The 15,804-nt window shown below is 38.6% G+C and overlaps 1 protein-coding gene across 1 annotated transcript in view; it reads right to left on the bottom strand.

Moving 5' to 3' along the window:
- Nucleotides 1-15,433, bottom strand: part of USP14 (ubiquitin specific peptidase 14 (tRNA-guanine transglycosylase)) — a gene marked incomplete at its 5' end in the record, with an annotated part of 17,776 nt that extends 2,343 nt beyond the window's left edge. The window contains 12 exons of the mRNA XM_010015137.1: nucleotides 567-695; nucleotides 1,673-1,765; nucleotides 2,079-2,144; nucleotides 4,473-4,587; nucleotides 5,496-5,575; nucleotides 6,338-6,418; nucleotides 6,704-6,834; nucleotides 8,747-8,805; nucleotides 10,941-11,044; nucleotides 12,695-12,799; nucleotides 14,621-14,653; nucleotides 15,266-15,433. Of these exons, the coding sequence (XP_010013439.1) occupies nucleotides 567-695; nucleotides 1,673-1,765; nucleotides 2,079-2,144; nucleotides 4,473-4,587; nucleotides 5,496-5,575; nucleotides 6,338-6,418; nucleotides 6,704-6,834; nucleotides 8,747-8,805; nucleotides 10,941-11,044; nucleotides 12,695-12,799; nucleotides 14,621-14,653; nucleotides 15,266-15,433 (1,164 nt within the window). The remainder of the gene's footprint in view (nucleotides 1-566; nucleotides 696-1,672; nucleotides 1,766-2,078; nucleotides 2,145-4,472; nucleotides 4,588-5,495; nucleotides 5,576-6,337; nucleotides 6,419-6,703; nucleotides 6,835-8,746; nucleotides 8,806-10,940; nucleotides 11,045-12,694; nucleotides 12,800-14,620; nucleotides 14,654-15,265) is intronic.
- Between the last annotated feature and the right edge of the window lie 371 nt (nucleotides 15,434-15,804).

Genomic DNA, 15,804 nt, shown 5'->3' with positions numbered 1-15,804 from the left:
CCCTACATTAAAAGAAATGGTTTCTTTAAAGAAAGGGAAGTCAGTTTTAGAATACGTAGACAGGATAGAAAATGAAACCATTTACCATGGGTTTAGAGTGCAAACATTAAGCTCACTAGTACATATATTCTAAATTTCATCAGTCAGACACACAGTAGAACCTTGTACAACCCTTTCCACTTGGTGAGCAGGAAAAAGCTACTTTTCACTGAAGAAGTGACCTGCCAGGAAGCAGTCATGTTTGAAGAGAACCATTCTGTGAAATTCACAGAAAACCCTTAGGCATAACACTGGTAAGCAGAAGCAGGACATCTTCACAAGTTTTGAAATAAAAATGTAAGCAATACAACTGTCCACAGCATTTAACATTTCTGGTCAAGCAGTAATACCAAAGCTGATACAGGATTTTCATGAAAATACCCAAAAAAGACCTAAAGCTCAATACCAAGGAGTTTGAATGCCAAGTAAGAATATACACACTCAAGGAAGTCAAGTTTCCTCTAGTCCTTATAAGTGCCCCAATTCCAGCTGTATGACTTCTTTAACCAAAATGTCTGGAGACTTACATTCTTTGGCTGTTGATTTACTTTTTTGTCTTCTAGATCTTTGAATTTTGATCGATAAGAAACCATTTTTTCCTGAAGGTCTGGTGTACAAAGCTCATACACATCCAACATAAGAGGAAATTTAACGTCCTAGGAAGTAAGAAACAAAGATTACTAACATCATTTGGTACTCTGTGTTAAAGCTTTCTCCCACGGGAAGACAACATTAAGTCCAATTAGATGCAACTCTCATCACATTTATAACCACTTGATCTACTGAAATGTTGCTGACAGGACTTACCTAAAGGGCTACAATACTTTCACAGAAGAATGTCTAGTTCAGGATAAACAAACTATCATAAGTTACCATATTCAGAATAAATATTTAGATTCTTTATTATTAGCTTTCATACTTTATACTACAGAAATGCCTATGCAGGCCTAAGGCAAAAAAAATGCATGTAGAACAACTATACACTGACAGAAGTATTCATTTGTGTTATCCAAATGATCTTCTAGAATAGTTAACACGTGCCTTCGATCTTTATTCCCCTGCTTAAGAGAAGCAGCCATCATCTATCACAATGCTCCCCAGGGCAGCCTAGGAAGTCTGTCAGCCAAGGCTAACAGAAAGCAGAACTGGAACATGTAGCTGTTGGCAGCTGGTTCTTGCATTTGTCAATCAGAAAGCCCATTAAAATAACTAGTACAGGAAGAGTTTGTTGGCCCAAACATTTCTCATCAACTGCAGCACACTGTCCAGTAACCAAAAGCATGGCCCTCTCCTTAACTAAACATTATCCTTTGAGCCATTGGTGAAAAGAGACCAAAAAAACACCCTAGCAGTGTTTGGAGCAAATTCATTTCTGTTCCTTACCTCCCTTTCGCCAGTCTATTTTGGTAGGACAGTTTGCCACAAAACTGGGACCATCACAACTGGGACCAAAGCTACTTTGTGCTTCAGCAAAGAAATGGCCCTGTTAATATTTTTAAATGCAACTGAAAAGCAAACAATTGAGTAAATAGCCTTCAAGTAAACAGCCTTGAAGTATTAGTTGTCTACCTACAACAAAAACATCACTGAAAAGCATGAAGAGGAATTCAAGATCAATATGCTCAAAACTTACCTTAAGAACTTTGGCATTCACAGATTCTTTCTCTTTGTAAAAAAACCTAACCATCTGAATAGTCAGGTAGGCTGGCAAGCGACTGATCTTAGACTGTAAGAAAAACAGAAAAAGCTGTTACTTTAGATAGTGACAGACCTTTTAAACACTTAAACACTGCAAATCCTAAATTACAGGCTATCCTGTACATAAACACATAGGAATATAGCAAGGCCTCCTGATCTGAAGCTCTGTATAGTAGCGTACTCAAAGAAGTAATTCTCAATTTTATATTTCTTGGTAGTGGATATGCAGGTATTTTATAAACATAAATCACACGCTGTTGCAGCAATAACTTTGTGTTTTAGGATAGAAAATTGACAACAGTTAAATGAATGATGAAGAGAGCAACAAAAGTATCACTCACAGATTTGATATAGAGTGCATTTCTCTGCAGTGTTGGAGACAGTTTGGTGATTTCCTCTTGAAGGCGCTGTTGAAAGAAAGGTAACACCACCTATGTTTATCATAAGAAACAGCCTGAAGCGAAGCACAGCACAGACAAACAAGTCATAAACTAAATCTGGTTCTGCCCATCTTATGTATTGCTATCAGCCATTACAACACACAGGATTTTGAAACTCCTTGGCAGAAAGAGCAAGCCCACTCCTTTGTTCGGCTCCAGGCTCATTCCTGTGCCCTAACACAAAGCTGCTCTCTGTAGAAAATTTAATTCTGCAGGAGTAGAACTTTCACTTGGATTTGGTTAGAAACTGTATCTGGATTTGGTTACGAATGTGTCATGTCATGCTTGGAACACAACTAAAGCAAATCGGAGGTTTCTTCTGAGGGGAATATCTGCAGATTTCCCAAACCTCAGTCTAAAGCAGACAGAGCTACAAAGGAGAAAGGTAGTGATACCCTGTTTCCAGGGACCTTTCCTAATTTAGGGCAAGACTGGCCTGGTTGGTAGTGTTGGTTCTACCAACCAGGCAACTCAGCATAAGAATTCTAGACCTTTTCTGGCCCGAAGGCAAGGTTCCTTTTTTTCTTATAACAATAATCTATGCAATTATGATTTTATTTCTGAACATTAACTAGTTTATCTTACTTTTCCTTCTAGCGTCTGTCAAAAAAAAAGAAAAAGCAGATACAAAGATTATCTGAGAACCATGCAACTTGGTCCAGTCACTGCTTCCATCCCTGCTCTTACACAAATACTCTGCAAGAGCAGTTACTATGGAGGTTTCATAGTAGGCTCCTCTCCTGGCTCCTTCAGACTCTCCAAAATCCCCTAAAAACTTAGAAATACACATCTAAAAAGCACAGACTACGTGAAGAAATTCTACTTAAGTAAACAGTTTAAAGATGATGTTGTGTCATGGAAAATAACAACCCCTTCAAATTCTGCAAAATTAAAGTTTAATTGTTCCATCACCTGGGGTTTTTTCTCTTAGCAACCAAAATGCCACCCTGTTTTAAAATTTGACTCCTGAGGAGCTCTTTACAGCATGCTTAAATCATGACCATAGTGCTGGAGCCTGTGAAGACAGGCTGAAAGAGTTGGGCTTGTTCTGCCTGGAGAAGAGAAGGTTCCAGAGACCGTACAGCAGCCTTCTAGTACCTAAAGGGGGCCTACAAGGAATTTGGAGAAGGACTTTTTACAAGAGCATGTAATGACAGGGCAAGGGAGAATGGCTCTAAACTGAAAAAGGGTAGAGTTCAATTGGATATTAAGAAGCAATTCTTCACTATGAGGGTGGTGAGACACTGGCACATGTTGCCCAGAGAAGCTGTGGCTGCCCCATCCCTGGCAGTGTTCAAGGCCAGGTTGGACGGGGCTTGGAGCAATCTGATCTAGGGGAAGGTGTCCCTGCCCGTGGCAGGGGGTTGGAACTGGATGACCCTTAAAAGTTCTTTCCAGCCCAAACCAATCTGTGATACTGCTCAGCCTGGAGTGTGTGTCATGGAAAATAACAACCCCTTCAAATTCTGCAAAATTAAAGTTTAATTGTTCCATCACCTGGGGTTTTTTCTCTTAGCAACCAAAATGCCACCCTGTTTTAAAATTTGACTCCTGAGGAGCTCTTTACAGCATGCTTAAATCATGACCATAGTGCTGGAGCCTGTGAAGACAGGCTGAAAGAGTTGGGCTTGTTCTGCCTGGAGAAGAGAAGGTTCCAGAGACCGTACAGCAGCCTTCTAGTACCTAAAGGGGGCCTACAAGGAATTTGGAGAAGGACTTTTTACAAGAGCATGTAATGACAGGGCAAGGGAGAATGGCTCTAAACTGAAAAAGGGTAGAGTTCAATTGGATATTAAGAAGCAATTCTTCACTATGAGGGTGGTGAGACACTGGCACATGTTGCCCAGAGAAGCTGTGGCTGCCCCCTTGGTGGAAGTGTTCAAGGCATCCCTGGCAGTGTTCAAGGCCAGGTTGGACGGGGCTTGGAGCAATCTGATCTAGGGGAAGGTGTCCCTGCCCGTGGCAGGGGGTTGGAACTGGATGACCCTTAAAAGTTCTTTCCAGCCCAAACCAATCTGTGATACTGCTCAGCCTGGAGTGAAACCCAGCTGAAAAAACAAGCAGCAAATTGGCTGCATTTGGTGACCTGCATGGAGAGGACATTGCCAGGGTCAAGAAAACCCTCTGCTGACACTAACATGCAATTTGTTTTCACTGCCATCTTCCCATTGAACACCAAAAAACCAAAAACCTTAGAATTTTGTAAAGCTTGGACAGCAGATGTCAATTCCAAGTCACAGATTAAAAACACAGGTAATGTAGAATTTCAATTAAATAAAGACTATAATAGCTTACCAATTTTAGTCCTGTAAACAGATATTTCACTTCTTGATTGATAAAGCAGCTGAGCTGAAGCAAATTCTCCTTTCCTTTAGTTACTTCCTCTTCTTCAGCTTCTGTACATTTCATACTTCACAAAATTAAGGAAAAACATAGTGCACCAAGAGCTGCTCTAGTGAAAGGAACATGCTGAACAGCACGGTAATTTAAAATAATCCTCTGCTTGGGCACCAGTAGTACTTTTACTTTTCATAGGACAAAAAAAACCCAGATTTGCAACAGTCCTTCATTCTAACCAATCCACTCCTTCATTGTGTAATGACAAGCAGTAGCTGGTACTAAGCTGTGAGATACAGTACCTCATCTAACAGGAAGTTTCCTTATTTCAGACAAGCAAAATGCACAGTATAATCCTTTCTAAAAGGTGGTGGTCAGTCTCATGACAGCCAGGACTGTGCGATGGAGAAGAGGGAAAAGTGTAACACTTGGCATGAGATGTGTGCCCCATGTGGTCATACACATTTTTTGTCCTTGCTATAAAAAAGATACTAGGAAGTTGTCAGCCACAATAGTTCCTTACTCATCTAACAGTGTGCATCTTATCTATTTCTTAAGAAATCAGTCAAGCTATCTTTTGTACATGTGCAGTGGGCCACGTATATCAGCAACACTCCCTGACAAGCCAAAAAAAGGCTCCCGAGGACGATAATTACTTTTATTCGGATAAAACATGTCAGCATCCTTGAAGTATATACCTGGCAATCTTCTCTGGAGAGGAAATCTGGTATTTAATTCAGTGGGTTCCTTCCGTAATTTTTCATAACTGTTCTTCCTCCCCTCATCATCCTCTCTCTCAAAGTATGTCCAGTCTTACCTTTAACCTCTCTGTACTCTTCTAATACATCACTCCCTCTCTTCCCCAACAGATACCTTTGTTTCTATACTACTCTGAACAATGCTTTTCATGTTCTCCGCACTCTACTGCTAAAGTGTGAAATTATTGTCACCCTTTATCTCCTGCCTTAGTCTTTAGGATACGCTGTTTCAAATTCAATGCTGAAGAACTGATCAATTAAACTCTTCTTTTTAGAAGATGCTGCTGTAGCTCCAGAGTCTGTCTGCAAAACAAATTCTCTTATGATATAACTTTAAGTATCACATAAAGACAGTATTCTTTAAAATACCCCATTTATTTAAATTCTTTAAAGCCTATTCCTTCACCTTCCTTTAGATGCGTTTTCTCCTAATCAGTCAAGCTCCTGACACAGTACAGAAGTTCCAAACCAAAAGCATTTACAGCAACGCTGTTAAAGCCACCTCAAAGCATATTAGCAAACAAGATTGCAGTGAAAAAGTCACACCTCCCTGCTCCCCAGCTTAAATCTGCCTTAAATTTTAGAGTAGTCTATCAGACTTTTCCCACTGCCAAGACCCTCCAGAAAATAGCTTACAGAGAAGAGAGTCGGTCTGGTAAAGCCTTGGGGAAAAGTTTAATTAATTTCTCATGAGGTTGCTTATGTGAGTTGTCTGTTTGAAGCAGCATTCTTGTAGCCAACAATGCTGAAGCACTTTTTCCAGAAAAAACAAGTTATGTGCCAAATTCACAGGTTACCAGGGCCAGCTGCTGTGCACTCACAGTCACCACGGTGGTACCTTCCAGAGCCCAAAGGGGAAGTACTCCTACAGTACACTCCATAGCACAGCTGACATGACATAGGGAGCATTATGCTGATGAGACACATCAGAAAGCAGTTTCGCTTACTGGACTATCGATACATGTTAAAACCCTCACAAAATAGATAATCCTTAGTGAAAAAATATGCAAACCACGAGTATAATATTATAAATCCTAACTCCTTTTAGAGTAAGACTACAATTACCTCCATAATGGTATCACCTTCTATGCCTTCCAGCTTCTGCTGTAGTACCCTCATCATCTGCACCCAGCACTCATTGGCATCCTAGGAAGGGAATAGAACATTAAATGTGACTGGTAAAGTTATGATTTAGTAATATTAAACCCATCAATCTTCACACTATAACAAACAAACAAAGGATTCCTCACGTAAGAATTTCTCCCTATTCCACCATACATTTTCAGAGCTGGCACTTAACATTACATTCAAATTTTCTACACAATATAAAAGCAAATGCTTTACTGGGATAAATTACTTTCACAATAGAAGGAAACATTTCAAACATCCTCGCTCTCAGCTTCAAACAATAAGCTAATATTTGGTCTTTACCTGTTGAAGGTACTGGCCTTGATCACCTTTCTCTGCAAACTGCGGGAAGGCCATATGTAAAAACTGCAGGAGAATGATAGGTGGGATACTGGAGGAAGTTTTATCCATGGAATCAAACAAGTCTCTAAGAGCTTGAAGAAAAAGTGAATGCTTTGAGAAGTGGAAAAACAATTCAAACATGCCAGGAAGTTGAAAAAGAACAGTAAAACAGCAGCAACATTTAAAGACATCATTTAATAGTGTCCAGTTTGATATTCCAAACCAGAACCAAATTTTCCAGGTAGCATAAGAGGTGCACCCAAGATCTCATTTCTGAACATGACTTTGCAAGCATAAAGATGACAATTCTGACAGTTTGGCACATAATGCCTTATCTTTCCTGGCTAACAGAAAAATATTACTTGAACAGTTAAGATTTCATTCAAAACACATCTGAGGAACAATTTTTTCACAAGAGGACTACACCTACAGAAACCAGAAAGCATTCACAATCTAGCCTCTAGAGCAACTTAAGCTTCACCAGCTACTGGGGGAAAAAAAAAAAACCACCTTTACTTATTCCCAACTGAAATATCTAGAAAATGCTCATGCTTTATTTAAGACCCAGGAAAACAAGTATGCATATGCATACATGCAGACAGTTCATAACTATGTTCAGTTCAATAAATGCTATGGATTGCATGACAATACACATGGCTTTCTTTTTTGCTCCAGACACAGTGCTGTAAATGTCTTATCTACACAGGTTTCAGCATTTTAAACCCACAAATAACTTCAGAAACACCTATTAATCCCCACAACAACCCTGTGAGGTAGGCAACAGTCTGCATGATCACTAATTGACAAGTGGAGAGACTAATGAATGATACTCTTGAATAAGTAAATATAGACAAGATTACAAGGAACCAAGGTCAATTGCTTCCTCTCTTTAAGAAATATCTGCACTGACCTCGATTAAGAGAGATAACTAATATGACACAGCAATTTAGGACAAAAAATGCCATAAGTGTCATGCAGGAGTTCTTGACCAGCTCAGCACCAAAGAATTAACTATGAATTACTTCAACTATTAAAATTCCTAAAAAGCAGAGCTGTCACTTTAAAAAGAAAACAAGGGACATGAAGTAAAGGCAGTGAAAAGGGGAGGGGCAGGCGTGGTTTGTATAGAGTAACCATTGAACTTACCACCCCAAAACTCGATCAGCAGGCATACCCACAAACTGGACCTTTCCTTCCTTATATTGTTTTGTTTTTCCTTAAATGGACTGGTAGAAATCCCAGTGTCCTGGCCCAGCATCTTAGTGGGGCAATGAAATAGAGTAAAAAAAGAAAAAGTGGACAAGTAGTACCCTTGATCAAATGTAAGGGGTCTAACTAGAATTCTAGTTAGATCTTGGAGATACGGGGCCATTGTGAGCTCCCACATTGTGAGCACCCAGATCACCACAATAAAGAGTAACTTGCCTTTTGAAGACACTACTTTCTATTTCAGTTATGAAATTCAGATCTTTTGGGTAATGACTAAGACCACTGACAAAGCGTCAGCTACCACCGTAACAATACTGCTCAGCCAATAGATCTCACTAAAAAATATCAATGAACTACATGTTCTGGGAGTACGGTGCTAGCCTACCATTAAGTGAAATAAAGAATTGTGCACTGGACTATTTCTACACAAAATGATCAAATATACAGATGGATGGAGTATGCTTTAGGAAGTTCCAATTACTTTATGCCTACGTGCAAAACAGTTAAGAGACAGGAATGACTTCTATCTAAGCCTAGACCACACTTGTTTGTATTTTCCCTATTATGCACCTAGGTAATAATATGCAGAGACATATGCTTTGCAGCCACAGCCAGAATAACCTTTAAAGATACTAACAACAGAGCAAAGGGAATCCTCCAGTGCTAGTAGATCCGACATTGCTAAGGCATATGCACTAAAGAAAAACACGCAGAGATCTAACTGCAATTTTCATCTGCAGTTAGCAGGAAATCACACACTAGCCTAAACCCTTGTGTTCTACTCTAAACACCAACCTGCAGTAATGTATTGAGCAGACGCCATTTCTCCTGAAGCTCTTAAGGCACCACCATACCTAAAAGCGAAGAAAAACAATTTGTATGCAATTAAACACAATCGAGAAGAGCACACAGGTTTTTAAATCACAAAGCAGGCAGCAGCTACACTTATTTAAATGTATCAAAAGAAAGGCCAGGTTGGAGCAAGCTGGTCTAGTGGAAGGTTTCCCTGCCCTTGGCAGGGTGATTGGAACTAGATGATCTTTAAGGTCGCTTCCAACCCAAACCATTCTATGATTCTATAAATCACTAAACCAGAAGTAACTGAAGATCAGATTTACTCACACTCACCTCAAAGTCTCAGCTATTCTGTAAGCAATGCATGGAAGCAAAGGAAAACTGGCATCCTTAGAAAATAAATAAATGCAGACCGAGAAGCCTGGATACATCCCTGCTGCTTCCCTAATCTGTTTACCTCAAAAACTCCATCTTTAAAGAAACTGAGAAAAAGTCTGAATAGAAGCTACCCCTTTTCTGAAACATTTACCACAGCTTCTTCAGATGCATGGAAAAAACACCTTCAAGGGTGTGAGCCCTTTCGCTTCTCTCTCACTGCCATACACCCTTCCATGCTGCCATCAGGCAGGGAAGACTGAATAAAGTCTTAAGTGGCTGTCTGCGAATCTGACTTCCCAGAGACAACAAGGCCACATCTTGTATTGCAGTCTGCCAGTTTTATAGTGTAGATTTTGACATTTGGTATGTTAAATTTTGTCAAATACTCTGATTCAGTGCAGTAACTCAGTCTTTTACATGGAAATAGACCAGACTTTCCTAACCTGACAATACTGAAAACCAAGAAGAAGTTTTTAATAGTTTCTGTACTTCACAAATAGTTCTCAGTGCTAAATAATTAAGGCTCACCTGCTAACAGAATGAAGGAAAATGTACTTCAGTAACTAGTGTTTACAGTAACCTAGACTATCCAGTTGGGTACCAAGGTGTCAGGAAAGCAGCGTATTTTAAAGGAGTTAACCCTAAGATGGCAATGGTCTACTTAATCCTCACATTTTTTAAATACTGGTCATTTTCATCATAATAATAATTACAAAAAATCAAGGTAAGTTATTCTACAGTCAGAACAAACAAAACAGATTCCATAAGGGTTCTGGTGTCCTCAACATAAAAAGGACATGGAGCTGTTGGAGCAAGTCCAGAGGAGGGCCACGAGGATGATAAGAGGACTGAAGCACCTCCCGTATGAAGACAGGCTGAGAAAGTTGGGGCTGTTCAGCCTGGAGAAGAGAAGGCTGCGTGGAGACCTTATAGCAGGCTTCCAATATCAGAAGGGGGCCTACAAGGATGCTGGGGAGGGACTCTTCATTAGGGACTCTAGTGGTAGGACAAGGGGTAATGGCTTTAAACTTAAACAGGGGAAGTTTAGGTTAGATATAAGGAAGAAGTTCTTCACAGTGAGGGTGGTGAGGCACTGGAATAGGTTGCCCAAGGAAGTTGTGAATGCTCTAACCCTGGAGGTGTTCAAGGCCAGGCTGGACAGAGCCTTGGGTGTCCCTGCTCATGGCAGGGGGGGTGGAACTAGATGATCTTAAGGTCCTTTCCAACCCTAACTATTCTATGATTCTATGTCTTCTGTTCCCTACATATTCACATGTTAACTCCACCTTACCCTAGTTTGCTGCCACAGTAACCCCCATGGACCTATCTCAGAGCTTCCTGCTGTACCTCCAAGTACCAAATGTCAATAATGGCAGAATTTCATTGCACAAAGTGTTTTCAGCTCTAAATCCATTGAAAAGAATATTCCTCAAAGGAACAGGACTCCTGTACAATTCTCTTATATGGAACTAGACCATACAAACTAACATTAGAAAACTGGGTTAGGAGTTCAGTAGCGTGTTTAAGCAGTTTAAACAAGTCTTGATAGGAACTATTTTTTAGCTGGGCAAAACACATTCTCTCCACTAAAAGCCAGTTCCAACAAATACATAGTCTTAAGTTCTTTAAAAAGTACAGACTAACACAGCCATAGGATAAAAGTTTAATCTATCGCGATGTTAACCTTGAATAGCTTTAAAGAATAACAGATTGTTATGGTAATCTGTATCAGTATTAAGACAACTGTTCCACAAAACATCTATTTCATAAGCTAAAGAAAACATTTTGGTCATGGTATTTTTGTACTGAATCCTACCTTTTAAGGGCCTCTTTCACTTCTGGCACTGAGCGGATACACTGAACCGTAGCATTCATGTAGCAAGTGTTGCCAAGGTTTGTCAATCCACATGGTAATTCCATCTACCAAAAGATTTACAAGGGTGCTTAAGGGTCAGAGAGAGATCTGCAACCATTTTTGTATAAACACTATAACTTGACATCAACTTCTATGAAAGAAAGAGATGCATAAAACCTGAAATATTCCATCAAACCTTATGAAGCTTTCTAGATCCATTTTCTGATTATATTAATCATTTCAGCATTTGGTGCTTTTAGAGGACATTCAGAAATGCTTTGGGTTTTTTTCCTGCGCATGTTTAGTTAAATGAACATATTCTTCAAGCAGGCAGTCATTCAGAAAGTTCAGTTATAATCTCACTCAAGTTTTGACCTTAAAGTTCTATTTCCATGAAAATTCCACATGAATACACTTGTACAAAAAAAATGATGTTTTAATTAAAATCGGTTTTCGGTGAAACACGGAAGGTGCTGAACTCCATAGTTAAAACCAAAAGCGTTATTTAAACTCCTCTCCAGAAGTTTGCAACAGATCATTAATTTGATCCTTTCAGACAGCTTGTGAACTTCTAAGGTTTTGACAAATGTGAAGGCCAACTAATAATTAAACTAACCAGCTTCAGAAGCAACTATAAATCACAATATAATAGCTTTTTTAATTTTCTTTAATCCTGCATATTTGAGTAGTAGTCAGGGAAAAGCATGCAGTTTAATGAACCTGAAGTTGTGCTGCATACCAATACCACTGAGTTATTTTAGGAGAAAAGAATTCATTTAGTTGTGTATTCCATTTTAATGAATACATGCAGTACAGACAATTGAATTTTGATGTATAACAAAATACGAGTCAGAAGAATGCAATGTGACCAACTTTTTGAAAATGTTATCTTACACTGAACCACCTCCATGTTTGCCTCTCAGTTACTCAAAGCCAATGTACACGGTTAGTCTCAAAGATACATGAATATCCCTCACCTGCTGATGCCATGGAAAGTATTAAATACTGAAACACAAAACCAGTCCTAAACTACAGATTTGTTTTCATACAGACATGCATAGATGTCTTCCCATTCTGCATGTACAGGTGACAACAGTCACGCAACTGTTAAGTATGACAAAGAGCTCCCAGTTCAAATGACTGATGAGAAAATTAAGCCTTTCAAATTGTAAAAAGCGAAACAACTCAAACAGAAGTTACTTCATTTAAAATAATAGATTAATTATGCTCTTCCAGACTTTACTCCCATAAAGGAAAATATATAATCTATTCCACTGACATCAAACTTACTTTCAAAGGACAAACAGAACTCCAAACACACCCTACCTCAAACAAACACTAGTTTCCCTGCACAGATATGAAGGAGACATCTAAGAGCCCTTATTCAGGCAAAGTTCAGGACACCAGTACAGCAAGGGTAATATAACTTTCTCTTTAAAAACATCAGCAATGCTATTTTTAGAAAATTTACTAAGCTGCCTGCTTAAAGAAAAACCAGCACCAGTTACAAGGCTTGTAAGTTAAATTCCAGACTTCTTACCAGTGCTACCAGTTGGGTCATCAATGTAAATTTGTGTTTATTAAAGCAGCTATAAATGCTGAACAGGCATTACAGTTTCAAAATCCACTTTTAAGCAACTTCTAGTATTTAAGAACTTGACATTATTCCTCTTATTCTAAGGTTTACAAAGAGCCAAAGAGTGAAATATGCTTACAGCTGAAGCCAACTGTTCCTCTGTCATGTCTTCTACAAAGACGGGTCGAGCAATTGGCTCTTCTGGAAGCGCATCTGCGGAACCCATCATTAATAAGGTCATCCCCTTGAAACACAGTAAAAACAGTAATAAATAGTTAAGGGCAGTTATTTCTGCTTAAAAATAAATAAAATCATTAAGCTCTTGATAGATTTCAGCTATTTCCCCCAAAATAAGCACAATCTTTCTCTTAGTTCACAGAATTGATACTGCGCTGTTGTCTCTTAAGGATATACCTTAACTTTCTCATTACCTAGAAAGCACTTGCGGAGAGCAACTCCACCATATTATCTGTGCTAGACATTTCACCTGAGCCTGGTGAGCTTAACAGCAGCTCAGCAATGTAAGATTCCAATAAGGACTAAATTCAGCATTCACTGAATATCCCAATGTGAAGTGTTCAGAAAAGCTTCCTTTCTGATGGAGCACTAGGGATCAGGCATCTTCAACGCTTTCCTTGAGTCTTGGCAAGTACCTCAGAACCCAGGACAACTGAGCAGCTCAATCCTGATTTGAAAGAAGCTGAAATGTTTGAGTTTCTCAAATTCAGAATTCTCTAAACAACAACAACAAAAAAACCCAATCCCTCATCTTTAGCCTAGAATCTGTGGAAACTCTTCAGGCAGATGTGCATAATAATGACCACAGCTGAGTTTGGAATTGTTTGCTTCACCTGAAAAGTGGGAAAGGGAAGTGCCATCCTTTGTCTGGCAAATTCTGAGGACACTAAGCTAACTGAGAACTGAACAATAACCAAAATGACTCCATCAGTGTAGGCAAAAGGACTAATGTTCAAGAAGTAGGGTAGGAAGCAATCAAGTTACCATGCTTGCTGGACTAGCATAACAAAAAGGAGTTTTTCAGCATTCCACAGGAGTCCATCTACACAGTAAGACCTATCAAAGTGGGAGAAAATGGCTATCTAGGGCCTTGAAAAATGCAATGCTAAGGAAAAGGAAGAACAACATAATGGAAAGAAACTACTCTGACAGTGTAATAACTCCCTAGAACTTGTATATAACATAATTAAAATTAATAAAGGCAGTTATTAGAGTAACAGTATGCAAAAAAGGACAAAAATATTATGTACCAAGGATTTTTTGCTGAATGACTTGGCTACAATAGCGTAGCTATAAGGTACTAATAGATGACTGCAAACTAATTACAAGGGTAAGAGTGGCACTATCTAATTCAATCTGCTCAGTGAAGAACTGGAGTAAAACCTGTACCAAACAGATGTTACGAGATACTTACAGAAATGAAACTGCAAAAAAACCCCAAGCAAAAATCTTTGGGATTCCGTGTTACAATATTATATAGCTAAGAAACACAAATACATTCACTTTTTGTTTTCTTTTTGAACTAGTCAAATGAATAACCATTACTAATGGCTTTGTTTTTAAACAGCAGCCATTTAGTACAGAAGAACAAATTTCAGCAGGTAGATAAGAAATAAATAGGCTGAGCTGTAATTTCAGCATTTGTAATGCCATGATTTTCCATGCTGGGGACATACAAGCACAATGGACTATGGGCAGCGCCCAGGTTCACAACCTCTCTCTAAATAACATCACTTATTACTATGGTCACAGACAGACAACACAGAAGGACCACTGGTCCGACCCAGAACATTTCTTGTAAGAAACAAAGAAATCTACGCTCCACAGGACTTCAGAAAGTCCTACAGATGCCAAAAGGTTTTTCATAAATCACTGGTGAGAACTACGTAAGAATGCTTAAGCATGACACCTGTAAAAATATTTGTCATCCATCTGATTTTCAGGAAAGAGCTTCCCACTGAAACAGAAACAGCAGAACTTTTACATTTTTTTTAGATGTGAAAATAAAAATTAAACTAGTAAAATTTAGTTACTCCCCAGAACTTACATTCTTTATTTTTAGGTTCCCCCAGTCATCATCCTGTATTTGAAATAAAAGACAGATTAATTATCTTGCAGCAAAAGCAAGTACCTTCATAAATGTTAATCACGTATTTCTAAATGCACAACTGTGTTTCATCAGAGATATCATATTAACTATTTATATCAAGTCTTGTCTGACTAACATAAAAAGCAGCCAAGTCATCTTTCCATTAAGGTTCTTCATCTCTTGTTCAACACTGCTTAGATGGAAGCAACTTTTTGTAGGAAATCTGCCTATACTGCATTATACCAGTAAGTCTCCAGCAAAGAAGTGCTAGAGAAACTTCTCTTAAGCTAAAAAGCAAAAAGTTGCATTCAGATTCTGAATATTAAGAAGGAACATAAAAAAAGCCAACTAGGTTTTGGTATAAAAGAATGGAGAAGTGTTTTTAAACATTAGTGTACCTCCCAACCATTCAGCAACACTTTTGCCAGGATTTTCTAGCAGTAGGTAATGAATCATACAGAATTATTACTGAAAAGTATAGTCAGTTTAATACATGCAATGACAGATCTTCTGGAGGAACACTTAGAAATATGGTCATTGATCATTACATTATAACATTAAGTAAGGTTAGAAATAATATTAAAACCAAACATGGATTTCTACCTTCAGAGTTCCTCCTTTAACCATAACCTTCTGTCTAGCTGGCTGAACTCCAGTTAGTGCAAACAACTGAGCTTTGAAGACCATTGGAGGTTCATCAGTGTTAAGCTCCACGCCATCGAATTTCTCTTTTCCCCATTTCACATTAACTGCAAACAAAATGTTTTGAAACTAGATTATTTCCTAATACACAAGAATGCAATTACCAAGATTAACCCAGTATTTCAAATTCCAGAGTTTATACCATCTCAGAACATTCAGCTTTCAATTCAAAAACTTGCCAGTAACCAAGCTAAGGAACACCTTGACTATACGGCAGCAGAGCCATCAGAATATATTACTTCCAACATGTCTAAACATATCTTACAAAACAATTGTATGCAATATATATATTGAGAAACTTTCCAAGCAATAAATGTGTATAATAGCATCAAAAATCCTTTAGACAAGTCTTCTCAAAAGCAGTTTGAAAGTAACTCTCCCAATCCATTGGCACTGTTTATTGTAAACAAATGAACTTTCCGAAGGAAGTTCAGATGTGC

The sequence above is a fragment of the Nestor notabilis genome, unplaced genomic scaffold (genome assembly GCF_000696875.1).
Source record: "Nestor notabilis isolate BGI_N333 unplaced genomic scaffold, ASM69687v1 scaffold9435, whole genome shotgun sequence".
Classification (NCBI taxonomy): Eukaryota; Metazoa; Chordata; class Aves; order Psittaciformes; family Psittacidae; genus Nestor; species Nestor notabilis.
This window is presented reverse-complemented; position numbering and strand designations above follow the sequence as displayed.